This window comes from Chiloscyllium punctatum, chromosome 6, assembly GCF_047496795.1.
Source record: "Chiloscyllium punctatum isolate Juve2018m chromosome 6, sChiPun1.3, whole genome shotgun sequence".
NCBI lineage: Eukaryota > Metazoa > Chordata > Chondrichthyes > Orectolobiformes > Hemiscylliidae > Chiloscyllium > Chiloscyllium punctatum.
In genome coordinates, this window is record NC_092744.1 from 18,702,591 (window position 1) to 18,728,463 (window position 25,873).

The 25,873-nt window shown below is 43.4% G+C and overlaps 1 protein-coding gene across 3 annotated transcripts in view; it reads left to right on the forward strand.

Moving 5' to 3' along the window:
- The window catches only part of LOC140478752 (rho guanine nucleotide exchange factor 26-like), a 209,335-nt gene that overhangs the window by 127,895 nt on the left and 55,567 nt on the right, over positions 1–25,873 (forward strand). For all 3 annotated transcript variants that reach the window (XM_072572085.1, XM_072572086.1, XM_072572087.1), the window contains 4 exons: positions 8,045–8,197; positions 9,487–9,616; positions 11,467–11,541; positions 13,575–13,664. In XM_072572085.1, the coding sequence (XP_072428186.1) occupies positions 8,045–8,197; positions 9,487–9,616; positions 11,467–11,541; positions 13,575–13,664 (448 nt within the window). The remainder of the gene's footprint in view (positions 1–8,044; positions 8,198–9,486; positions 9,617–11,466; positions 11,542–13,574; positions 13,665–25,873) is intronic.

Consider the following 25,873-nt stretch of genomic DNA (forward strand, 5'->3'; position numbering starts at 1 on the left):
CTACTAGCAGAGCGCTTTAGGGAACATCTCCGGGACACCCGCACCAATCAACCACACCGCCCCATGGCCCAACATTTCAACTCCCCCTCCCACTCTGCCGAGGACATGGAGGTCGTGGGCCTCCTTCACCGCCGCTCCCTCACCACCAGACGCCTGGAGGAAGAACGCCTCATCTTCCTCCTCGGAACACTTCAACCCCAGGGCATCAATGTGGACTTCAACAGTTTCCTCATTTCCCCTTCCCCCACATCACCCTAGTTCTAAACTTCCAGCTCAGTAACTGTCCCCATAACTTGTCCGGACTTGTCCTACCTGCCTATCTTCTTTTCCACCTATCCACTCCACCCTCTCCTCCTTGACCTATCACCTTCATCCCCTCCCCCACTCACCCATTGTACTCTATGCTACTCTCTCCCCACCCCCACCCTCCTCTAGCTTATCTCTCCATGCTTCAGGCTCACTGCCTTTATTCCTGATGAAGGGCCTTTGCCCGAAACATCAATTTCGAAGCTACTTGGATGCTGCCTGAACTGCTTTGCTCTTCCAGCACCACTAATCCAGTATCTCTAATCAGTCCTTTCCTTTCCAAATTCATGTCAATCCTGTCTTTCAGCATTCTCTCTAACAACTTGCCCATCAGCGATGTCAGGTCTATACTTCCCTGGCTTTTCCTTACCATCTTTCTTAAACAGTGACACCGCGTTAGTCAACTTCTGGTACCTCAACTATGACTATTAATATATAAATATCTCAGCAAGTGGCCCAGCAATCATTTCCCTTGCTTCCCAGAGAGTTCTAGGGTACACCTGATCACATCCTGGGAATTTATCCACCTTTATGCATGTTAAGACACCCAACATCTCCTTCTCTGTAATACTTTTCAACATGTTATCATCTATTTCCCCACTTTCTGTATCTTCCATGTCCTTCTCCACAGTAAACACTGATGCAAAATGCTAATTTACATGTGGTTGGTCATGTTGGGACTGTCCAGGACATTGGTTAGGCCACTTTTGGAATACTGCATGCAATTCTGATCTCACTCCTATTGGAAGAATGTTGTGAAACTTGAAAGGGTTCAGAAAAGATTTGCAAGCTGTTGCCAGGGTTGGAGGATTTGAGCTACAGGGAGAGGCTGAATAGGCTAGGACTATTTTCCCTGGAGTGTCGAAAGCTGAGGGGTGACCTTATAGAGGTTTATAAAATCATGAGGAGCATGCATAGGGTAAATAGACAAGGGTGGGGGAGTCCAGAACTAGTGGGCATAGGGTGAGAGGGGAAAGATATATTAGGGACCTAAGGGGCAACTTTTTCATGCAGAGGGTGCCACTTGTATGGAATGGGCTGCCAGAGGAAGTGGGGAGGCTGGTACAATTACAACGTGTAAAAGGTATCTGGATGGGTAAATGAATAGGAAGGGTTTAGAGGGATATGGGCCAAGTGTTAGCAAATGGGACTAAATTAGTTTAGGATATCTGGTCGGCATGGACAGTTGGACTGAAGCGTCTGTTTCTGTGCTGTACTCCTCTGTGACTCCATGACCCTCAATCTTCCTGGCTGAAAGGCAAATAGTTCCAGTTTTTCTTGTCTCTTTGCACAGCTGAAGTCATTCGCCCCAGGAGCAGAAGATTTTTAAGGTTCCATTTGCTACTTACAGATGCACTTGTATCTAACTGAGGATCTGGATCTTCTTATACACTGGCTGTGAATCCCAGCAGTGGGAATAATTCAGTCTCTCAGATCTAAGTACTTGCCACTTTAAGACATAATAGTTTGCAAACAGTGGAATGTTGATTAATGCATTGAGTAATGTCACCCCTGTGTTGAATACTGTGCCATTACAAAGCTGTTTGTTCCAAGTCCTGTTTTGGTGAACCTTACCTGTTCTGAAATCTATGTATTGCTGTGATTGCAGAGAGGAATTTACAGTAATTGAATGACGTGTGGATTTATGTGTAGGTCAGATTGAAGCCTCTTTTTCTTTGATTTCAGCTACAACACCTCCTGCTTCTTTGATACTTATCACACAAAACTTCACGTCCCTTCAGTTATAAGCTGTTTTTTTTAGAGAATAGTCGGTGAATAACAACTTGCACTGATTGCTGAATGTTAAAAATATATGTTAAACCCACAAACGATAAGAGTTCACGATCATTGGTTGATGAGTAATAGGTGATGTTGCTTTTCCACTCAGTTATTTGACCACGAACTGCCTTGTGACAAGTACATGCAGAGATAGTGGGTTCAAGCTCATTTCAGGTTTTATAAGGGGAAGAATCGCAGGATTTGAGGCATCAAGTCCACTCACTGAAATTATTTATAATAATTAAAGGATTTACTGAGGCTGATAGAAATTGTTTCCTCATGAGGGTGTGCGTTGGACTTGGTCTCACAGAAGGATATCAGAGAAAGAGAGACACACGTTCCTCCCAAATGCTTTAAAACCATTAAGCACTTCCGAAGAGTAAGTTAATTGATCGCATATATGCTGAATAAGATACACAGAACCAGGCCCAACAACCAATAACGTGCTGGCGACCAGATACAGAGGAACCTCGATTATCTGATGGACACAGGCCGGGAGTATTTCGTTTGGTTAATCGAATGCCGGATAACATACTTGAGCCAAGCGTCAGGATCATGTGATCTTGCCAGATAGTCCAAAATTTGCATAATCGAATGCCGAATAATTGAGGTTCCTCTGTATTTGTTGACCACATTTTGGATGAATCCTCTGTTCTTATACAGATGACTCTATCACGTCTTTTGCACCTGCCCTGAGATGCGGGGGGGGCGGGGGGGGGGGGGGAGGGGAGTTTCCCGTTTACAGTCTCATCCAGAACATATCACCTCTGACAAAGCCGTACTCCCTTAGGGCTGCTTTGGGAATGTAAGCCAAGCGTTCAGTCTGAAGTAATTGCAGTGGGACATGAATCCACAATCTCCTGTCTCATAAGCAGGATATTATCAGCTGACCCACCACTGACACTTGCAATATTTTGTAGTGTTTTGTTTTTTTCAGTGAAAAGCCATCAATCCAATAGGGTTTGCTTCGACTCCACTGTTGAAGACTTTAAGTAAATGATACTTGAAATGGGTTCCTTTAATTGATTAATCATTAACAGGATCCCTTGGTCGCCACTTTTAACCTTGACTTCATGGGGTTTTCTGACATATACAGAGGAACCTCGATTATCCAGTGGACACCGGCAAGGAATATATCGAATTCTGGATAATCGAATTCTGGATAATCGAATGCCAGCTAACATTGTTTAGCCAATGATCGGGACCTTGTGATCTTGCCGGATAATCCAATATTCGGACAATCAAATGCCGGATAACTTGACTCCGCTTAGACTCTTTCACAAAGGGAGACAGAGCAACAACACCGGAAAGCAAGATTATCTGGTCAGTCTCACATTGCACACAGAAGTGTCCCACAAACTTGAATTTGGCTCTCACATTTCCTGTATTTCAACAGTGACCCTTCAGATTTATTTCAAAAAGCTGCAAAGTGTTTTTGGATGTCCTGAACAACACTGATGGCACCTTCTTCCTTAACGTTTCTCAGCTGCTCAGTTGTCAGGGCAATTTAACACATGCAACAGTAAAATCACCATGAAAGAATAAAGAATACAATGTCTCCAGATGCCAAAGCCTGAAGCTCTGGATCACACCTATCCTCAAACTTCTTCACTCTACTCCTTAAGATACTGTTTAAGATTTAAAAGCTGTTGGAGAGCTGTGGGATGTCTAAGCAGAAGACATGAACGGCTGCCAGAATCTGGGGTTAAATTGGGAACTGCTTCACTATAACAGTCACGCCCACCATGTAATTAATGTTGTAAACACCTGTTGGTTTAATTAATTGCCACAGAAGGCTGTGGAGGTGGGGTCATTGAGCGTATTTAAGACAGAGATAGATAGGTTCTTGATTGTCAAGGGGATCAAGGGTTATGGGGAGAAAGTGGGAAAATGGGGTTGAGAAACTTATCAGCCATGATTGAATGGCAGAGTAGACTCGATGGGCTGAATGGCCTAATTTCTGCTCCTGTGCCTTATGGCCTTATGATTTGTTGGGGAAGTGGTGAGTGCCTTTACGTCTGAACCCGTCTACTCTTCCTGTCATAGTCCATTGTGTGGAGACCCCTGATGTTCCCCCTTTCCCAGACAGGCCCATTGCAGCCAACTTAGGGCTGAGACCTGGCTCAGGAAGTGGGAGAGAGATAGTTGATCTCCAAATACACCCATTTTGATAAAGGAACTCCCACTATATCCAGCCATGTGACTAGAAGTGTTCACTAAAGGCATGATCAGATGACCACCTCACTTCCCACTGCCCTAAGACTCCAGGAATCCTGAAATGTTTGCAACCCTGGCCCATAGACTCCGTCAGAATGCTTTGTGTCATTTTAGTCTTCAGTCCTTTTTAGGACCTGTCTCTGGCCTAAGATGAACATGTTCACTGCTGTTGGTTCAGTTGTCTCCAAAGACAGATTTATAACGGTTGCTTTCATCTTGTATATTACTAACTGCAGCGTGGAAATCAATAATGAGAAATTATGTCCCAAAGACAGAGTGAGATTCACAGAATTTCGGGGTTATGGAATTTAATATTTTACAACCGTCACCTGTTGAACAGGAGATAATAATGAGGCTCTTTTCATTGAGTTTGAGGTGAAAGAAAACAGACTTTAATGACAAAATGTTTACAAAGTTTAACAAACACTTTCATAAAGCGATGGGAAATTGATTTTTCAAGTTAAACATCAGCTACAGCACAGAATGAGGTCATAATATGCATCATGCTAGTTCATGCCTGCTCTTTGAACAAGTTCCCTTTCAGTCTTGTTCTGTTTCTTAGAATGCTGAGCCATTTTCCTTCAAGTAAAATATTTATCTTGTTTCATTTCTAAAGTCTGTTGAGTCTGCTCCAGGCAGCGCATTCCAGTTCTGAACTTGTCACATAAAAATAAATATTACTCCTTTCTCCCCCTCTGCTCCTTTGGGCAATTAATTTGAATTGGAATCCATCTTTTCTCCTTGCCAGTCTTTGCCATCTTCTTGGTAACTGTTGTCACTGAATGAGTTGTCGGGATGACACAGCTTAAACGAAAACCAGAAATTTTATTTCTTGTTTGTTCTAAAAGGGGGCAGTTGAATTTTTCTGAAAACATAAGGTCATTGGGGACATTGGAAGCAAGGTCACTGGGGACATTTAAGAGACTGCTGGACCTGCATATGGTCACAGAAATTTGAGGGTGCATACATGAGGATCAATGGTCGGCACAACATCGTGGGCTGAAGGGCCTGTTCTGTGCTGTACTGTTCTATGTTCTATGTTCTATAAATGTTCATTAATAAAATTGCAAAGTTCATAAAATCGCACTGGGTACACAATAAAGTAGAGTTACTGATTTTAATCAATCAGCTATGAGTCAAAATATTCTTTATTAGATGCCATTGAATCCCATAAGTGTTTCTTCTCAGGCAGAGTAAGTGTTATTACTGAGGCACTGTACCACCTATATTACAATTTAGAGCAAGAGGCTGGTCAATTGCTCTGTTCTTCCTAACTACCATCCTTCAGAGAGATCTTGGCTCACTATATTAAATTGTCCTTATCTTTATTAAGTTAAAAATCACATAACACCAGGTTGTAGTCCAACAGGTTTATTTCGAAGCACTAGCTTTCAGAACGCTGCTCCTTCATCAGGAAGTTGTGAAGCAGGACCATAAGACACAGAATTTATAGCAAAAGATTGCAGTGCCATGCAGCTGATACGATATATTGAACAAACTTAAATTGCTGTTAAGTCTTTCATATTTTAGAATGGTTGCAGGTTTCAGTTCATTAATATATAAATCCTAGAGCTTCTTTTATGTCACATGCTCAAGATAACTTCAGGTTTTATAAAAATAGGTGACATCTCAACTCAGACAATGCATTAAAGGTGTGAGGTTAGAGTCTGTCTGTCTTCCAATCTTGAGTCAGACTGGTTCTATTTCCAAAGTGGAATTTACAAATGATTACATGGATTGACTGCCTGCAGTTTCTGCAGTTTTTGAGTAAAATAGAATGTATCTGCAAATATAATTCTGTAAATGACTGAGGGCGCATGTATGAGAGAGGGGTTGCGTGAGTGTGTGAGTATGTAACAGTCTATGTATGAGTGTGTGTGTACGTAAGAGTACGTGTGTGTATATGAGAGAATGTATATTGCATCGGGGTCAGTGGAGCCATGTTCTTTGCAGTCTGCACTACATCAACAATAAGGATGAGCATCTTGCCAAGACCTTCCCTATGCCTCCACTTCTCGCCTTTAAACAACTGCCAAATCAGAAACAGATCATTGTTTGCAGTAAACTGCCCAGTTTTTAGGACATCGACCACCACAAGATCTGATACCTGCCCCGGCTCGTTTCCGAGCACCAAGTCTAGAATGATCTCTCCCCTCTTCGGCCTGTCAACGTTAGTCTTGGGATAGTATCTCCCTCTTTATCAGATTTTAGTCCTGCTGTTTAGAATCCAACCAGTCATGTGCGGTAGTTTTAATAGGTTATCGTTACGTTTAGATACACATGTTTCTGATTCTGGCATGTTCACCCTGCATTCATCACTGAACCATAGATCAGCTTGATGCTCATGGTAGACTGGTGGATTATCCTGTACAACCCTTCATGACAACCACTGCAAGTTATGTCAGAGTATCGACATGGATACCACCATTACCCATGGGGACACCATCCACCATGTACACAGCAGGTACTCATGTGACTCAACCAATGTTGTCCACCTCATATGCTGCAGGCAAGGATACCCCAAGGCATGGTACATTGGTGAGACCAAGCAGATGCTAAGACAATTGATGAATGGACAACGCACAATGATCACCAGGCAGGGGTGTTCCTTCGCAATCGGGGAACACTTCAGCGGTGAGGGACATTCGGCCTCGGATCTTCAGGTGACTATCCTCCAAGGTGGACTTTGGGACAGGCAACAACACAAGGTGGCTGAGCAGAAGCTAATAGCCATGTTTGGTAGCCATGAGGATGGCCTCAACTGGGAGGTTGGGTTCATGTCACACTACAGATGATCCCACTTCACTATACACACATAGCACTACACACACACAAACACACCTCACCAAACTTGCACACATGCAAACACACACTCTCATATGCTCTCACACTCACATGCACACACTCATGTAACACACACACACTCTCTCTCTGCCTCTTTCTCATGCACACGCAACCACATATATAAGTCTATGGAGTAAATTTGTATTTGCAGAATTATATTTGCAAATACATTCTATTTTGTTAAAAAAAAATGCACAGTCTGCAGGCAGTCAATTCATGTAATAATTTGTAAATTCCACTTTGGAAATAGAACCAGTCTGACTCAAGATTAGTATACAGACAGACTCTAACCTCATATCTTTAATGCATAGTCTGACCATTTTTTATAAAACCTATGTTATTTTGAGAATGTGACTTAAAAGAAGATCTGGGATTAATATTTTAATGAACCGAAACCTGCAATCCATTCTAAAAGATGAAAGACTTAACAGCAATCTAAGTTTGCTCAATAAATTGTATCAGTTGCATGGCACTGTGATCTTTTACTAAAATTCTGTGTCTTATGACCAAGCCCCATTATTTACCTGATAAACCTGTTGGACTATAACCTGATGTTGTGTGATTTTTAACTTTGTCCACCCCAGTCCAACACTGACACCTCCACATTATTAGTTTTATTCGTATGACGAGAGCAGTCAGGACACTTCTGCCCATTGTTGTCTGGAACCTCAGAACATGTCCCTCATTTAGTATCAAAGACAGGATGAAAGATTCTGCACTTTCCCAGTTGCAGTTGGGAGTGGGATAGGGAATGAAGCTGGAGATTGTGGTGCTGGAAGTGATGTTAAATGAAGTGGTAGGAATGGTTCTTAAACTAATACGGGAGCAATTGTTTGTACAAAATGAGAGCACCATTAAACCTCTGGATTAGAGATCTTTTGTTGTATTGCTTTGACAGGTTCTTCAAGGAGCTTGAGGCCAGGTACCAACAGAATGCTCTGATACCTGATATCAGTGACATTGTTGAGAAACATGCCACATGTACCTTTGAACCCTATGTAACGTACTGCTCCAATGAGATCTACCAGCAACGCACACTGGAGAAACTCCTGTAAGTATGTCAGATGAATACTCCGATAAGTATTCATGTCAATGTTGTGTAAATAAAAATGTTTCTCCTCATTGCTTTGTGTTTGGTGTGCTTTTGGCGATTAGTTGAGGGGGCAATGCAAGTTTAAGTGGACAGAGGTGGAGCCTGTTATGAAATATGCTAGAGCATACACATATAGTGGGTTAGAGTGGAGGAAGGTTTGGATCATGTTGTGGGAGCTTAGGTGTACTGGATAGAAGGCATGGGTTGAAAAGTGTGGCACTGGAAAAGCGTAGCAGATCAGGCAGCATCTGAAGAGCAGGAGTGTTGATGTTTTGGGTATAAGCCCTTCATCAGGACTTCATTCAGGATGAAGGGCTTATGCCCAAAATGTCAACTCTCCGGCTCCTTGGATGCTGCCTGACCTGCTGTGGTCCACCAGTGCCAACCTTTTGACTCTGATCTCCAGCATCTGCAGTCCTCCCTTTCTTCTTGAAGGGATGGACAGAAGTCATGAGTTCACATTGAGTCATGTGTTTATTGGGATTAAGTTCAAGGAGCCTCAACCTGCTGGGATGACTGACCTTGAACTAGACTCAAGTAAAGGGAGCTCCATTCTGGGAATGGGGATATAGAGGGAGCTTGAGATCATCTGTTGGGATCAAGTTGAGGGCCACTGCTGGAACTCCAACAGCCCCTGAAGAAAGTGATCAACGATGCAGCCCGGACTGGGAGGTGAGTCTGGGTTCCCACTACGCTGAGGTTGATGGGCTGCGGCTGGGAAGGGGTGATGTGTGGAATGTGGTGGAAGCTCTGGGAAGGGAACTCAAGGTTTGTGAGGAAAGGGATGTTGAGGGAGGGGATGGAACTCCAATGGAGTCAAGAGCCCAAAAAGGCAGCTCTTCAACAACCCCCTCTGTGCGTCAACAACCCCCTCTGTGCATGTGCGCACAACACACACACACACACACTTAAGTACCAACACCCCATCTCCGTACGCAGATAAAATCCCCACAGTGAAGGGAAAAGTTCTTTAAATGGACAGCAATTTCTCTCCCCAGTCCCCACACTCTCTGTGTCCCTGACATCAAGCTCTTGGGGCAGAAGGGGCAGGACCTTAAAAGACAATCCCAGGAAACTCTATCCGCATGTGTTAAACAGGGTTTGTGAGCTACCCTGTTGGTTTTTAACAGATCCGTCACATGAATATTCTGGTTATAACTTTGGGTGGTGATTATGTTACCATGCCCATGGCTCCCTTTCTCTTTGCAATTGCAGATTTTTTTCTGTTTTGTTTTTCCCTTCTCCAGGAATACAAATCCAAACTTCAAAGAAATCCTGACGAAGATTGAAGCCCATCCTGAGTGCAGGAACCTGCCAATGATTTCATTTCTCATCCTCCCAATGCAGCGGGTGACAAGGCTACCACTGTTGATGGATGTAAGAACTGATTTGAAATATTTCCTGCCTTGATTAAGTGGCAAAAACAGACTATGATCCTCTGTCTCCTTTTCCCAGTATGCTGTTTGCTTGAAATCTTTCAGAACACTTGAATACTTAGCATTGTAGAGCTGTGCAGCATGAAACAGACCCTTCAATCCCACTCGACTGATTGTCCTAAACATATCAAGTCTCATTTTCCAGCATTTGACCCAAATCCCTCTAAACCCTTCCACTTCATGAATCCATCCTTTTAATTGCACCAGCCTCCATCACTTCCTCTGGCAGCTCATTCCATACACGCACCACCATTTGCATAAAAAAGTTGCCCCTCAGGTAATTTTGTATCTTTTCCCTCTTACTGTAAACCTATGCCCTCTAGTTTTCCCTATTCTGGGAACAAGACCTTGGCTGGTCAAGCTATCCATGCCCCTCATGATCTTATAAATCTTTATAAAACACCCTTCAGCCTCCAACACTCGAAGGAAAATGGTCCCAGCCTATTCAGCCTCTCCCTATAGCTCAAGCCCTCCAATCCCAGCAACACCCTTGTAAAACTTTTCTGCACCCTTTCAAGTTTAACGACACCCTTCCTATAACAGGATGACTAGAACTGAATACAGTATTCCAAAAGTGGCCTAATCAATGTCCTGTACAGCTGCAACATGACCTCCCAACACCTATACTTGATGCACTGACCAATAAAGGCAAGTGTACCGAACGTCTTCTTCACTATCCCTTCCACCAATGACTCCACCTGCAAGGAACTATGAACCTGTCTTCCCAGGCCTCTTTGTTTGCCAAAACCCTCCCGGACCCTACCATAAAGTGAATTAAGTCCTGTCTTGATTTGCCTTACCAAAATGCAAAGTCTCAAATTTATTTTGAAGAACAAACTTTGAGCAAGGGATTTGTCCAGGGATGGTGTCAGGCACCATTTATACAACAAAGGACTGTGGAAATTGGGAGCATTCTTAACCCTCTGCCCCAGACTAAAGCGATTGAGGCTGGAGGACAATTGTCAAGACCAGAACTGGGATTGATAGATCTTTACAATGTATTGCAGATGCTGTATATCTGAAATAAAAACGAGAAATGTTGGAAATACAGTTAAAATGATTTTAAAAAGTTGCTAGATCAAATCAGATATTTAAAGCTCAAACAATTAAACTCTTCTTACTATAAATGCTGGCTAAAATATGTGTAGACGACAGTGGATATGATCTAACAGTGGAGGTCTCAAACCAAGATAAATATACAAAATATCAAACAGATGTTATAGTTGGGTGGGGTGGTTTAAAATATAGGAGCAGGAATAGGCCATTCAGCTGTTTGAGCCTAATCTGCTGTTTTATATCATAGATTGGAATCATAGTGTGGAAGCAGGCCATTCAGCCCATCAAACCCTCTGAAGAGCATCCCAGCGAGATCCACCCCATCCTTGTAACCCTGCATTTCCCATGGTTAATGTGCACATCTTTGGACTGTGGAGGAAACTGGAGCACCCGGCAGAAGCGGGGAGAAAGTGTAAACTCCACACAGACAGTTGTCTGAAGGTGGAATCAAACCCAGGTCCCTGGGGCTGTGAGGAGGCAGTGCTAACCATTGAGCCACCATGTTGCCCATGGCATATCATCTAACTCCATACCCCCATATTTGCACGCTTCTCCCCCTCTGTCACTATATCCTACAGCATCTCTCTTTTCCAATGGACGGAATGATGTTGCTAATGAATAATGGTCTGCTAATCTTTAATTTTCCCGAATAAGATAATGGCTATTTAAGCACAGCACTTGTTCGGAAAGAAAACCTGCTGTCTCATGAGTCACACCCTGAAATTCTCTTTGCAGACCATTTGCCAGAAAACGCCGAAAGAGTCCCCAGAGTACGAATGTGCCAAGAAGGCTTTGCAAGCAGTTAGCAAGGTAAGGGACCTTATTCTTCCATGGTGAGCCTGTTAACCGGCTCCCCTAATGCAGGATCCACCTTTCGTTACAAGGGGGCACACATATTTTGTCTGTGCTGTCTTCAGAATGGAAAACAATAGGATTGGTCTTCAAAAAGGGATGGCTGTGTCTTCATTCTGTTGTGGAAGTTTCCATGCTTTTTCTCAGTGGGCTGTTTCTGTGCAAATCATGGTTCCTTGGAAGCTACGTTTAGAATCAAAATCATGCACGTAGATGTCCACCCAGATGTCATCAGACAGCAGATGGTGGGCTCATGCCCCCACTTCAGAGTTACGAGTGCAACATCCAGGTTGACTCTCCAATGCAGTACTAAGGAGGTGTTGTGCTGCCAGAGGTATTTATCATTTTGCTGAGATGTTAAAATGAAACTCTGTCTGTCATCTGATTTTGGATGTAAAAGATCTCACAGCATGACTTTGAAGGTGAGGGGAAATCCTAGGAGAAAGTGAAGACTGCAGATGCTAGAGATCAGTGTCAAAGGTTGGGTGCTAGAAAAGCACAGCAGGTCACGCACCATCCGAGGAGCAGGAGAATCGACGTTTAGGGCAAGAGCTCTTCATCAGGAACCTTCTGGTGACCTGGTCATTATTTATCCAATAGCCAACATCATGAAATCAGGTTAACTAGTAAGTAAACCTTGCTGTTGGTGTGTGTGCCAAAGAATTATGGACAATCACAGCCGGTGTTGAGTTTTCACTATGTCACAAGGGCTGTGGGCATTTTTTTCTGTCTTGTGCCATTCTAACTGAGGTATACATACAGGAAACAGCATCAATCGCACCTTTGTTAACACCTTTCTGATCTTTGCTACATGCAGACTTATTAATCCTGTGAGGAGAGCTGGGTTAGATTCCACAAATAGTGCCCAGGAAATTGACTACTCAAGATGTAATTAACCTGCCCACGTTGGGAGAGGTACGATGGAATGGAATGTGACAGACCAGTTGTCAAGAGCCCTTGATCAATGAAAATAGCATGTCAAGTGCATGGTTCTCATAGCCCAGGGCAGTGTTACTCTTTAGATATAAATACTCTCAAATTCTTTATTTAGAAAGGAACTGCGGACTTGTCTTACACGCACTGTCAGGAATGAATTTGTAATCTGGCAAGACTGGTGCAGCAACTTCCAGGGGAAGGTGAAACCAGTCTATCATACTTCACCCGCACGTAAACATGATCTACTGAAAGAATCATAGAATCCCGACAATGTGGAAAGAGGCCATTTGGCCTATCGAGTCCGTATCAACCTTCTGAAGAGCATCCCACCCAGACCCAGATCCCCATCCTATCTACTTAACCCCATATTTCCTCATGACCAAGCCACCTAGCCCCCACATCCCTGGACGCCATTGTATGGCCATTTCACCCAACCTACACATCTTTGGACTGTGGCAGGAAACCAGAGCACCCACAGAAAACCCACAAAGACATGGGGCGAGAATGCAAATGCCACCATACCGCCCCCTAAACGATTAAAGAAGAAAGGAAGGGGTAAAAGATAATTAACTTAGATCATTTAGTAATGTGAATCTATGCTTGACTACTGTTTGAAAGGTGGGTGTTGAATTTGTCTAAACACTGATAAAGAGTAAAAAAAAACTTGAAGAATTACACGGTTTACTGAAAAAGACTGAAATATTAACCATCAGCGGTGGCAAGGAGAGAGAATCGGGGCAGTGCTTGGAGCAGTGTTGCACTCTGTGGAGTTATGCCCCAGGAAATGAAGAGCGAAAAGGTTTATGGGAAGTGATGAAGATGTCATTCCTCAATGGACAAAAAGTTGCGAGGATTTTGGGGATAACTTTCTTGCTCATCTTGGGAATAGGGAATGGGATCTTTTACATTCACCTGAGAGGGCAAGCAGAGACTCATTTTACCATCTCAAAAGACTGATTAACATTATGTATGACATGAACAAGGCCACCTTACCGTTTTTAAAGTAAAGTGATGACAGCAGAAGGAAGTAATCGTTTTCCCTTTGCTTTTGTTAGCTGGTGCGACAGTGTAATGAAGGGGCAAGGAGAATGGAGCGCACAGAGATGATGTACACTATCAACAGTCAACTGGAGTTTAAAATAAAGGTTAGTCTTTTGTTGTCTTTGGGCGCAGTTGAAGAGAGAACACAGCAAAAGCTTTCATTTTACACATTCCAGACTGCTGAATTAAATCGTCTCTCCATTATATTTTGTTTTTATATTTCACTCCCTGGCTCTCTGATTCACAGGTATCTGATTCCCTATTCAGATGGCACAACCAAGTGGAAGTAATTATCACTGAGTGTGTGGTTGACGATTCCATTATTCAATAATTCTAAGCAACAGGAGTGTTAACAGAGGTTGTAGGCAGAGAATAACCAAATCTTTTCTGTAAATGGATGGTGAGACTGTGGATCTCACTTGCATCTGAGTTCAGTATCGAAGGAGAGTCTATAAATAACATTTAAGAATAGGTTAGATACGTAATTAAAGGAGAGGATATAGAAACGGCACAAGTACATGGATTCAGCCTGTTGCTTGTGGAAAATAAAGACCAATATAGATTAGTTACGCCTTCAGCTACCTATATACCACCCTCTCGAATTCCCTCCCTAAATCTTCCGCTTCTCCCTCGAGACCAACCTCAGAACTGGCCTCTTTGACCAAGCAATTTCTGAAGAGCACTTTCTCATGCTTAGCCAAAATTAATTTTCATTTTAGCACTGTAAAGCATCTTCAAATATTTCTTGTGAATTGGGCAGCAATATAAATGCAGCTTGTTGTAATGTTGGAGCTAAAGTCATTCATGCAGAAGAGCCGCCAATTTGCCGTTACCAATTTCACCTCGCGCTTAAGGATGGTCACTGGCATTTCCTAGGTACATGCCACACACAACTGCTGACAACACATTTTCAAAACCCCATGAAGTAAATGACCAGCTAATCTCCCTGTTTCTGGTGGCATTTGAGAAATGAGTATTGGCTCATAGAACTCCTCATTCTTTGGTCAGTAGTGGACATTTACACCCACTTGAACAGATCTGGAAGATGACATGGGTTCTACGATGCAGCACTGCAACTGAATTGTCAAATTCAGCACGACAGTCCTGGGGAGGGCTTTAAGTTCTTAGCCTGCGAAGAATCGAATTAGACTATTCAGTCCATCCAAGCTCGCGGTACCTCTCCAGTCCATTCAGTTAGATTGTGCCTGACGTGTATCAACTCCCATCTCCCCACCTTGGTTTGATAACTTGTCTACCCTTATCTTAAAAATATCCACTGAGCTCTGATGACCTGCTCCCAGCAGCACTATGAAGGACAATGTTCCAGAGGAATTTCACCGCTAAGCAGTCTGCCTCTGATTAGAAGATTCTACCCCCTCTGTCACAACTCACCCACCAGAGGAAATAATTTCTCTCTGTCCGCCTATTAATTTCTTTAATCATCTCAAACTAACTTAATTAAGTGCCCCCTTAATCTTCTGTACTCATAGGATTACAAGTCTAGTCTATTCGACTTGTCCCCATAATTTTAGCCCTTGGAGAAAAGGTCATTACCAAGTGGGAGGCAAGCTAATGTTGAAAGAGTAATCCCTTAAAGGACCAGTCAGTCTCATTGCTCAGATGAATCAGCAGCAACAATATTTGTCTCTGATCCAGGCATCGTTTGATCCAAACAGATGGGGTCAAGCCTCATTTCCATATATTTGTTTCATGCTGCAATCAGCATTGGAAAAACAGCTCGAACAATTCCACTCCACCACAAGACAACTTCATCCCTTGGTGCAGATGTGTGGCATTTGCTTTCTTCAAACTCGTCGCCTATTTTCTCGAAAATGCTTTGTATCTGTGAAAAGAAATGCTTGTTTGCACGTTGAGCTCCAAAAGCTGTTCTGGTCCTGATATTCGCGCGCACAGGAGTTCCCAGGCCCAGGTGGGGTTTGCTGTTGAGACCTCAAAGATACTGTCCTGACTGAACTCTGGAGAGAGGTTGTGAGGCCATTGCAAAGTGGTGGCAAATAAAAAACTGGATAACTGAATGCAAACAGCTAAGAGGGACAGGTCAGGTATAGGAAAAGGCAAATTCATGTATGGCCACACAAGTCAGTGCATACATACATGGAGTCCCCACCCCGCACCCACTGTCTGATGAGGAAGTTCTTCCTCAGTGATCCTGCATATTCAGTCTGAAAGCTGATAGCCAGTTTAAATCCAATATCATACTTAGGGCAAAGTCCCTAGGTCTAAAGGACCAATAATCATTAACCATTAGGTAATCTGTACAGCTTCTGGCTCAGGACATCATGCAACTAGAGCTACCTATGTAGGCACCAGGGTGCCCACTTTGGGGACTACGCAATTTTCCTTCTGTCTGAAGTAAACGTCTGTCACTATTAAGGCCTGGAGAAGGAGCTCTGAATTATAAAATGCCCTTAGATTATTTTTATATTTAGATTAAGTGTCTGTGCCTGAAAGGTTATGATCAAAACTCCTTTAGAAACATTATATTAATGGTACATCATAGAAAAGAGACAGAAATACTGTCATTCAAATGACAACTTGAAGTTCTTCAAAGTGCTTTAAACTCAATGAAGTGCTTCTAATGTATAGTCACTGCTGTAATGTGTGGGAATCCAAGAGCCTACTTACACACAGTCAGACCTCACAGACATCAATGAAAAGTGTAACTAGATATCCTTGTCTGAGTGAAGTTACATGAACAATAAGGAAATTGGCTAAGGGAGAGTTTCTATTCTCCTTTACACAGTGCCATAGAACATTTTGTACTCACCTGAAAGAGCCTCAGTACAATGTCTCCTCTAAAGACAGCATCCCTGACATCCTGGCACTCTCTCAGTGTCACACCGGATTGTCAACCTGGCCTTTGTGCTAATCCTCTGGAATGGGATTTGAGTACATAACTTTCCGACTCTGAGGTTAAAGAACTGATGCAATTTCAGTGGTAAATGAGTTGCTTCATTTAATCATCAATTTGCCTCATCTTCTGTCGAGAATGTGGTGCTGGAAAAGCACAGCAGGTCAGGCAGCACCTGAGGGGGAGGAGGAGAATCGACATTTCAGGCATAAGCCCTTCATCAGGAATCTTCGGATGCTGCCTGACCTGCTGTGCTTTTCCAGCGCTACACTCTGGACTCTGACCAATCCAGCATCTGCAGTCCTCACCTCCTTTGCCTCATCTTCTGTCTCATTCTTCTCCATTTTGTTGCTGTCCTGACCTTCACGTTTTGGCTTTCCTGTTGGGTTTCTGAATTTTCCCACATTAGCAGTTTGCGGCAACATAAGAACATATGAGTTAGGATCAGGCCATTCAGCCCATTGACCAAATAACTAAGGACTTGCTTGTAGCCACAGACCTACATTTCTGTCTACCTCTGTAACCTCTTGCTCCCCTGCTTATTAAGAATTTATCCACCTCCATCATAAAAATATGCAAGTATTCTGCTCCACCACCTTTTCAGGAAGAGAATTCCAAAGATCCACAACCCTTTGTGAGAGATTTTTTAAAAATCACTTGATCTGTGTTTTAAATGAATGACTCTTTCTTTTTCAACAGTGACCCCCAGTTGTAGATTCTCCCATAAGAGGAACCATCCTCATCTACCTTGTCAAGCAAGATCCCTCATGTTTGGATATGTTTGGAATGCTTTCCTTATTGGTCAGAGTATTGAGTACAGGAGTTGGGAGGTCATGTTGTGGCTGTACAAGACGTTGGTTAGGTCACTTTTGGAATATTGCGTGCAATTCTGGTCTCCTTCCTACTGGAAGGATGTTGTGAAACTTGAAAGGGTTCAGAAAAGACTTACAAGGATGTTGTCAGGTTTGGAGGATTTGAGCTAAAGGGAGAGGCTGAATAGGCTGGGGCTGTTTTCCCTGGAGCATCGGAGGCTGAGGGGTGTCCTTATAGAGGTTTATAAAATTATGAGGGGCATGGATGGGGTAAATAGGCAAAGTCTTTTCGCTGGGGTGGGGGAGTCCAGAACTAGAGGGTTTAGGGTGAGAGGGAAAGATATAAAAGGGACCTAAGGGGCAACACTTTCATGCAAAGAGTGGTGCGTGTGTAGAATGAGCTGCCAGAGAAACACTTAAAAGGCATCTGGTTGGGTACATGAATGGGAATGGTTTTGAGGCATATGGGTGAAATACTGGCAAATGGGACTAGATTAGGTTGGGATATGTAGTTGGCGTGGAAGATTTGAACCGAACAGTCTGTTTCCATGCTGTACATCTCTATGACTCTAAGATGTCTATGACTCCTCATAATTCCATAGTCTGCATGCTTTGCCTGCGCAACATTTCCTCATAAGATAATCTGTTCACTCCAGGCATTACTCGGGTAAAATGCATGTTACATTTGTATAGACTTTCTTTTGAACTAAATGGACAGAACAGATTCCAGTGCTGATGATCTTAGTTTATTATGGGGAAAATAATCTATTTGTGATTTAGTTTGCAAATGTATTAGGAGAAATGAATTTTGTAGACTGTGATTTCCAAAATTCATTGAAGCACTCATCGGAAAATCTTTCAAAATTATTATTGTTGGCCTTAAGTCCCACACTTTTCTAATAGATGGGACAAGGTGAATGTTTAGTTGAAATAAGATCACTTCGATAAAAAGGAAGATTAAATGGATAAAAAGAGAAATGGATAGAAAAAAGTAGACCAACAGCAGTTGCAATCGAATCAGTTAACTCTTGGAACTTGCTGAATATTCTCTGGTGTAGGAAGGAAACACTCCTGGCACCAGCCGACCATTTAGTCCATATCCAGGGAACCTCCCCTAGTGGGAAGTGAGTGGGTTGGATTTTCAGACAGGCAGGCCAGAGTCAAATTAATCGCATGTTTTTTTAATGTCATATTCGACTGAATATCTGTGGCTGTCCTATGTTGGAGTGCCCGAATTTCACTGTCTGACTTTTCTGTGTCTTTGTCTCCTCAATGGAAATTATTTGCCTCTCCCTCAGTGTTTTTGATGATCTTTGTTCTGCAAAAAAAAATCAAAGAACTTTGAAAATATCCATTAGTCAGTCATTGGCATCTGTGGGGTGTACTCTCTTAGATCTTGAGGCCGCAGAAGAAATTAAGCAGGCTGTTGTAAGACTATATCCTTGGTTTATTGGTAGGGGAATAAAGTACAAAAGCAGGGAAGTTGTGCTTAATCGTCATTAATAACTGCCTAGGCCACAGCTTGAGTTCAGTTTTAGGAAGACTATTAATGCTTTAGAGAAGAGATTTACATAGATAGGATGATGATGCTGAGCCTTGGTAATTTAGCAAAGCTGGAGTCACTGAGAAAGATAGAGGTGTGATTCACAGAGGCATTCAAAATCATGAAGGCAGGAAACAGAAACTGTTTCCAGTGGTTAAAAAGGGTCAGTAACCAAATGGCTCGAGGTTTAAGACAAACTAACAAAAAGCAAGGGAGGAATTTTTTTTTAAAAAAGGTGAGAGCTGTGATGATCTAGAGTGTGCTGCAAATTGTAAGTTTAGTAATAGCTGGAATTGGTTTAATTCTTGCAGGTCAGGGATATGCAGGTGTATTTACAGCTTTATTTATATTTACATGTAGGGTATGGGGTCACTGAGAAGGCTAGTGCCCATCTATAATTGCCGTTGAATCCTTAAATGACATTAGTGAATGGAATGGCATGTTAGAGAAAGAAAAGTGATAGTTTCATGGTCACCATTACAGAGACTAGCATCCAGCAGCAGCTATTGAGGTTTGAACCTCTGTCCTCAAGAGTATTATCAAAGGCCTCGTATTACCAGTAGTGACATTATCATTGCACCTCCATCTCTCCCCAGCAACATGATGGACTGAATGGCCTCCTTGTGTGTTTTGCCATTTTAAAATAAGTACATTGCTGACATAGCCATCAAGTTGTGCACTTATTTGCTTGCACCAGTCATTTTAAAAACAGTTTCTCGATATTGGTTCGGGGGTCAATATTGACTAGGACACTGGAGAGAACGGATTCCACTTTGCTTCACCATAGTTCCACAGGATCCTTTACGTTCACCTGAGAAGGCAGACAGGGCTCTGATTTTTGTGTCTCATTTGAAAGACAGAATCTCTGAGAGTGCAGCACTCCCTCTGCAACCAGAGTTCATTGAACTCAACAAAAGAATTTCATCATCACTCTTGCCCATCCCGTATTCCCAATTCCTCCGCCTCCGCCATGTCTGCTCCCAGGAGGACCAGTTTCACCACAGAACACACCAGATGGCCTCCTTCTTTAGAGACCGCAATTTCCCTTCCCACGTGGTTAAAGATGCCCTCCAATGCACCTCGTCCACATCCCACACCTCCACCCTCAGACCCCACCCCTCCAACCATAACACGGACAGAACGCCCCTGGTGCTCACCTTCCACCCTACCAACCTTCACATAAACCAAATCATCCGCCGACATTTCTGCCAACTCCAAAAAGACCCCACCACCAGGGATATATTTTCTCCTCACCCCTTTCTGCCTTCCGCAAAAACCATTCCCTCCGTGACTACCTGGTCAGGTCCACGCCCCCCTACAACCCACCCTCCCATTCTGGCACCTTCCCCTGCCACCGCAGGAACTGCAAAACCTGTGCCCACACCTCCTCCCTCACCTCTATCCAAGGCCCTAAAGGAACCTTCCACATCCATCAAAGTTTTACCTGCACATCCACTAATATCATTTATTGTATACGTTGCTCCCGATGCGGTCTCCTCTACATTGGGGAGATTGGACACCTAGTAGTGCGCTTTAGGGAACATCTCCGGGACACCCGCACCAATCAACCACACCGCCCCATGGCCCAACGTTTCAAATCTCCCTCCCACTCTGCCGAGGACATGGAGGTCGTGGGCCTCCTTCACCGCCGCTCCCTCACCACCAGACGCCTGGAGGAAGAACGCCTCATCTTCCGCCTCGGAATACTTCAACCCCAGGGCATCAATGTGGACTTCAACAGTTTCCTCATTTCCCCTTCCCCACCTCACCCCATTTCCAAACTTCCAGCTCAGCACTGTCCCCATGACTTGTCCTACCTGCCTATCTTCTTTTCCACCTATCTGCTCCACCCTCCCCCTGCCCCCGACTTATCACCTTCATCCCCTCCCCCACTCACCTATTGTACTCTATGCAACTTTCTCCCCACCCCCACCCTCCTCTAGCTTATCTCTCCTTGCTTCAGGCTGTCAGCTTTTATTCCTGATGAAGGACTTTTGCCTGAAACGTCGATTTTACTGCTCCTCGGATGCTGCCTGAACTGCCGTGCTCTTCCAGCACCACTAATCCAGAATCTGGTTTCCAGCATCTGCAGTCATTATTTTTACCTATACTTTGCCATCGTTCAGCTGGTGCTCCATCTAGTGGTTCTTTTTGGAACCTGAGAAAATTCATTCTGTTGCAATGTACCTTTGAACATTTTCGATGTTTAAGCATGTTGTAGAATTGCAAGTTGATATTGTTATTGAAGGTCAGTGAGTCTTTGAGTGTGAGGCAGTGCTGGCCCTGAACCTCCATGAAGTAATATTTCCTGCCTTTGCATTGAAGAGAGACCATAGTCTTCTACGTGTGTCAGGAATGCTGCCAGCCATTAGATTAGATTCCCTACAGTGTGGAAACGGCCCTTTGACCCAGTAAGTCCACACCGACCCTCTGAATACTAACCCACCCAGACCTATTTCCCCTCAGACTAATGCACCTAACACAATGGGCAATTTAGCATGGCCAATTCACCTTGCCTGCACATCTTTGGACTGTGGGAGGAAATCAGTGCACCCGGAGAAAACCCACGCAGACACTGGGAGAATGTGCAAACTCCACACAGACAGTCACCCGAGGCTGGAGTTGAACCTGGGTCGTTCGTGCTGTTAGGCAGCAGTGCTAACCACTGAGCCACTGTGCCGCCCTAGTTTTATTCTTTACAGATGACAAATTGTGGTCAATGCCCTTACATTTTCACCAGTACAAAAAGACATGTTGTCTCATACAAATTGGCCATGAGATGTGGGATTTCTCAGTCAAGGCTACCACCCACTGATCTGGCAAGAGGGGCGAGGAAATCTCAGGATTTAGCAACATTGAAACAGAAAAATAGGAGCAGGAGTAGGCCATTCGGCCCTTTAAGCCTACTCTGCTATTCATTCCGATCATGGCTGATCATCAAGCTCAATAACCTGTTCCTGCTTTCTCCGCCATATCCTTTGATCCATTTCATCCCAAGTGCTATATCCAATTTTTTCTTGAAATCATACAATGTCTTGGCCTCAACTGCTTCCCGTGGGAGTGAATTCCACAGGCTCACCACTCCCTAGAGGAAGAAATTTCCCCTCATTTCAGTTCGAAATGATTTACCCCATATCCTCAGAATGTGATTCCTGGTTGTGACCTTGTGTCACCAGGTACATCATTCCTGCATTTAGCCTGCCTAATTCTGTTAGAAATTTGTAGCTTCTCATTCTTCTGAATTCCAGCAAATATAATTCCAACCAATTCAACTTCTCAACTGCATTCATGGAATGTGGTTGGGAAAACATTTATTGCCCATCCCTAGTTTCCCTGGACAAGGTGGTGGGGTGCTGCTGCCTTGAACTGTTGCCCTAAGTAGATCCCGAATACCCTTGGGGAATAGGTTCCACTGGGTTTGACCCAGTGACACTGAAGGAATGGTGATATATTTCCAAGTTAGGTTGGTGAGTGACTTGAAGAGGAAGTCATGTTTCATGCATCTGCTGCCCTTGTCCTTTTGGATGGAAGTGGACATAGATTTGAAAGGTGCTGTGGAAGGAATCTTGGTGAATTTCTGCAGTGCATCTTGTAGATACTACACATTACTGCTTCTGAGCGTTGGTGTTGGAGGGAGTAGATACTTGTGAATGTGGTGGCAGTCAAGCCTGTGCTACTTTGTCCTGGATGGTGTCAAGTTTCTTGAGTGTTGTTGGACTTGCATCCATCCAGGCAGGTGGGGAGCATTCATCACATTCTTGACATGTGCCTCCTAAGTGGTGGGAAGTCAGGAGGTGAATTACACACTGATATGTACTGCTGACATTGGCTTAGTGAATTGGATTGGGACCAAATTAACCATTGCACAGTTGTAGGTCATGGAATAAAAGGGACAATAACGTGGATACAAATTGGCTGAGTGATTGCAACAAAGAGCAACGATTAATGGGAATTTTTCAGGCTGGAGCAAGGTTTGCAGAGGAGATTCCCTCGGGTCAGTATTAATACTCCTACTTTTCCTGAACGTATATTAATAAATCCAGATCTTTATGTGCAAAGGACAGTTTCTACCAATACAAATCTTTGAAGAATTGTAAATTGTAAGGAGGGTAGTGTGCACCTTCAAATAAGATTAATCAGTTGCTGGAATGGACAGATCAATATTGCTCTAAAGGATATGCAGAAGCAGCGAGTTATTGAAGGTGGCAAGCCAGAAAGAGAGAGCTGCAATTGAAATATACAATATTCTAGGCTTCACTATTAAGGGCATAGAATACTAGATCAGGGACGTAATGCAGAACCAATATTGGACAGTGGTTAGACCTCAGCTAGAGTATTGTGTATAGTTCTGGGCATCACACTATTGGAGAGAGTAGAAAATAAATTTATGGGAATGGTACCAGAAAGGAGAAAGTTCAGTTACGAGGATAGATTGGAGAAGCTGGGTCTGATTCCTTTGGAGAAGAGAAGGCTGAGGGCAGATTTGATCAAAGTTTTCAGAATCATGGGGAGTCTGAACAGAGTGGATGGGGAGAAACAGTTTCCACTCGTAAATGGATTGAGAATTAGAGGGAACAGTTTCAGTGTTTTGCAAAAGAAGTTAATGCGAGCTGAGAGAAAACCTTTTCACACAGTGAACAGCCTCGTTTGGGATGCATTGGCTGGAAGCATGGTGGAGGCAGGGTGAGAGAGCAGTGTGTGATATTTTACCTACATGATGAAACAACCATTCCCTAAAACTTTTTTAACACATGTATACACACACGCACACACACACACACACACACACACATTCTGCCATTGTCCATATTGCTCCACACCTTTCTAGTTCACACAGCGATACCCTCACTGTCACCTCTGCTGTTAGATACATTTCAGGCGGCTTCCAAACTGGGGAGAAATGTTTTATTAGCTGTTTATTCCATGGACTGGAGTGGGAAGGAGCTCATTCACAAATTCCTGTCAGTAGCCAGTGACCTGTAGAATCCTCTCAACTAAATGCAAATTGTCTCTGCTCTTCTCAGCCTTACAATGCAGCCTTTTTGTATTTCATTTGCCACATTAAAATGTCACTAGATCTGAGGTTTTCAATGTATCCAGAGTGTTGCTTACTGACAATCTGGCAGAAAAGCAAAGGACAGCAAATTCAAATTCCCTCAGCTGGTATAAACAACTTAAATCAAAATGGTTGCATTCTTGTCATCATCTCAAAGAATGGAGAAAGAATCTCTTGTTCAAAGTGTTTCTTTTTCTATAATCCTTTGTTTCTTCATGTATTTGGCCTGACTTAAATTTGATGGCACATTTTGCAGAAAGGGACACAAATGGAATTGGCGACTTCCAGCAGTTTTAGTGACTCTTTTGAAATAAAAGATTTGTGCAGTAAAGCTAGTAAGGAAAGCTAGTTCATGAGTAGGGAGAAAAGAGTGTATCTCCATCACTGGTTCCATCAGTGCTGAATATTTCACTATAACATTTCCATTCTCTTGAAATTGGGGTGGCATGGTGGCTCAGTGATTAGCACTGCTGCCTCACAGCACCAGGGACCTGGGTTTGATTCCAGCCTCGGTCGATTGACTGTGGGGAGTTTGCACATTCTCTCCCTGTGTCTGCGTGGCTTTCCTCCGGGCGCTCCAGTTTCCTCCCACAATCCAAAGATGTGCAGGTTGGGTGAATTGGCCACGCTAAATTACCCATAGTGTTCAGGGATGTATAGGTTAGGTGGATAAGTCAAGAGTAAATGTAGGGGAATGGGTCTGGGTGGGTTACTCTTTGGAGGGTTGGTGTGAACTTGTTGGGCCGAAGGGCCTGTTTCTACACAGTAGGGATTCTAATACAGCAGGTAAATTGGAGGGATCTGACCTTTCATTTTGCATGTAATCTTCCTGTGTGCAAGTTCTCATGGAGTAGCACTCTTTTCTTGGAGTCAAAAGGTGCCAGATTCCATCCTTTAGGTTAACACTGCTGTCCAGTCCCAAAGGGGAAGTGCACTGTCAGATGTGCTATGTTTGGAATTTAGAAGCGAATCAAGGATCAATCTACCCTCTGACCTGAACATAAAAGATCCATGACAGTGTTTTGAAGAAAAGGACAGTTCCTCTACAATGTCTTCGTCAGCAGTTGTTCCTCATTCAGCCTCACTGGATTCATTAACACTTGGCTGTGTGAGAATGGATTGCTGCAGTGTTTCCTATTTTATAACAGTGGTTGTGAAGTACATGGACATATCAAATTGTGACAGGCGCTGTATAAATACAAGTCTTTATACTTGGTCAGACATAGTTTAGTAATGCCCAAATTACAGGAAATACATAACTCACAGCATTTGCACGACAGCCTTACATGGAACAAGGACGGTTGTTATCTTTGTAATTCAGGGTTGCCATAGCAGCACGGGGTGGAGGGGAGTGGGCATTAAATGCTTTGGTTTCACAAGAGCTGTTGTACTACCATAGCAAATATAATTTTTACACGGCTCAACAGGATAGTTGTGGAAAGGATAATTGTACTGGCTGGTGGGGTGAGAACCAGGAGACAAGTCATTTAACACTGAGATGAAGAAGGATTTCTTCATTTAGAGAGCAATGAAACTTTGAAATTCTCTACCTCAGATGCTCAATCATTGAGTGCATTCAAGACAGATACTGAGAGGGTCTCAGATATTAAAGATATCAAGACATATGGTGATAATATCTTAAAACAATCAGTTTTAAAAACATTTATTCATGAACTGAGAGGATTGCTGGCAGGGCCAGTATTTACTGCCTGTCCCTAGTTGCCTTTCAGAAGATGATGGTGAACTGACAATTTTAACTGCTGCAGTCTATTTGGTGTGGATAAACTCACAATACTGTTAGGAAGAGAGTTCCGGGAGTTCTTTACTCAGCGGGTTGTGAGTTCATGGAATGCCCTGCCAGTATCAGTGGTGGACTCTCCCTCTTTATGGTCATTCAAGCGGGCATTGGATAAGCATATGGAGGTTATTGGGCGAGTGTAGGTTAGGTAGGCTTCAGTCGGCGCAACATTGAGGGCCGAAGGGTCTGTACTGCGCTGTATTTTTCTATGTTCTATGTTCTATGTTCTAAG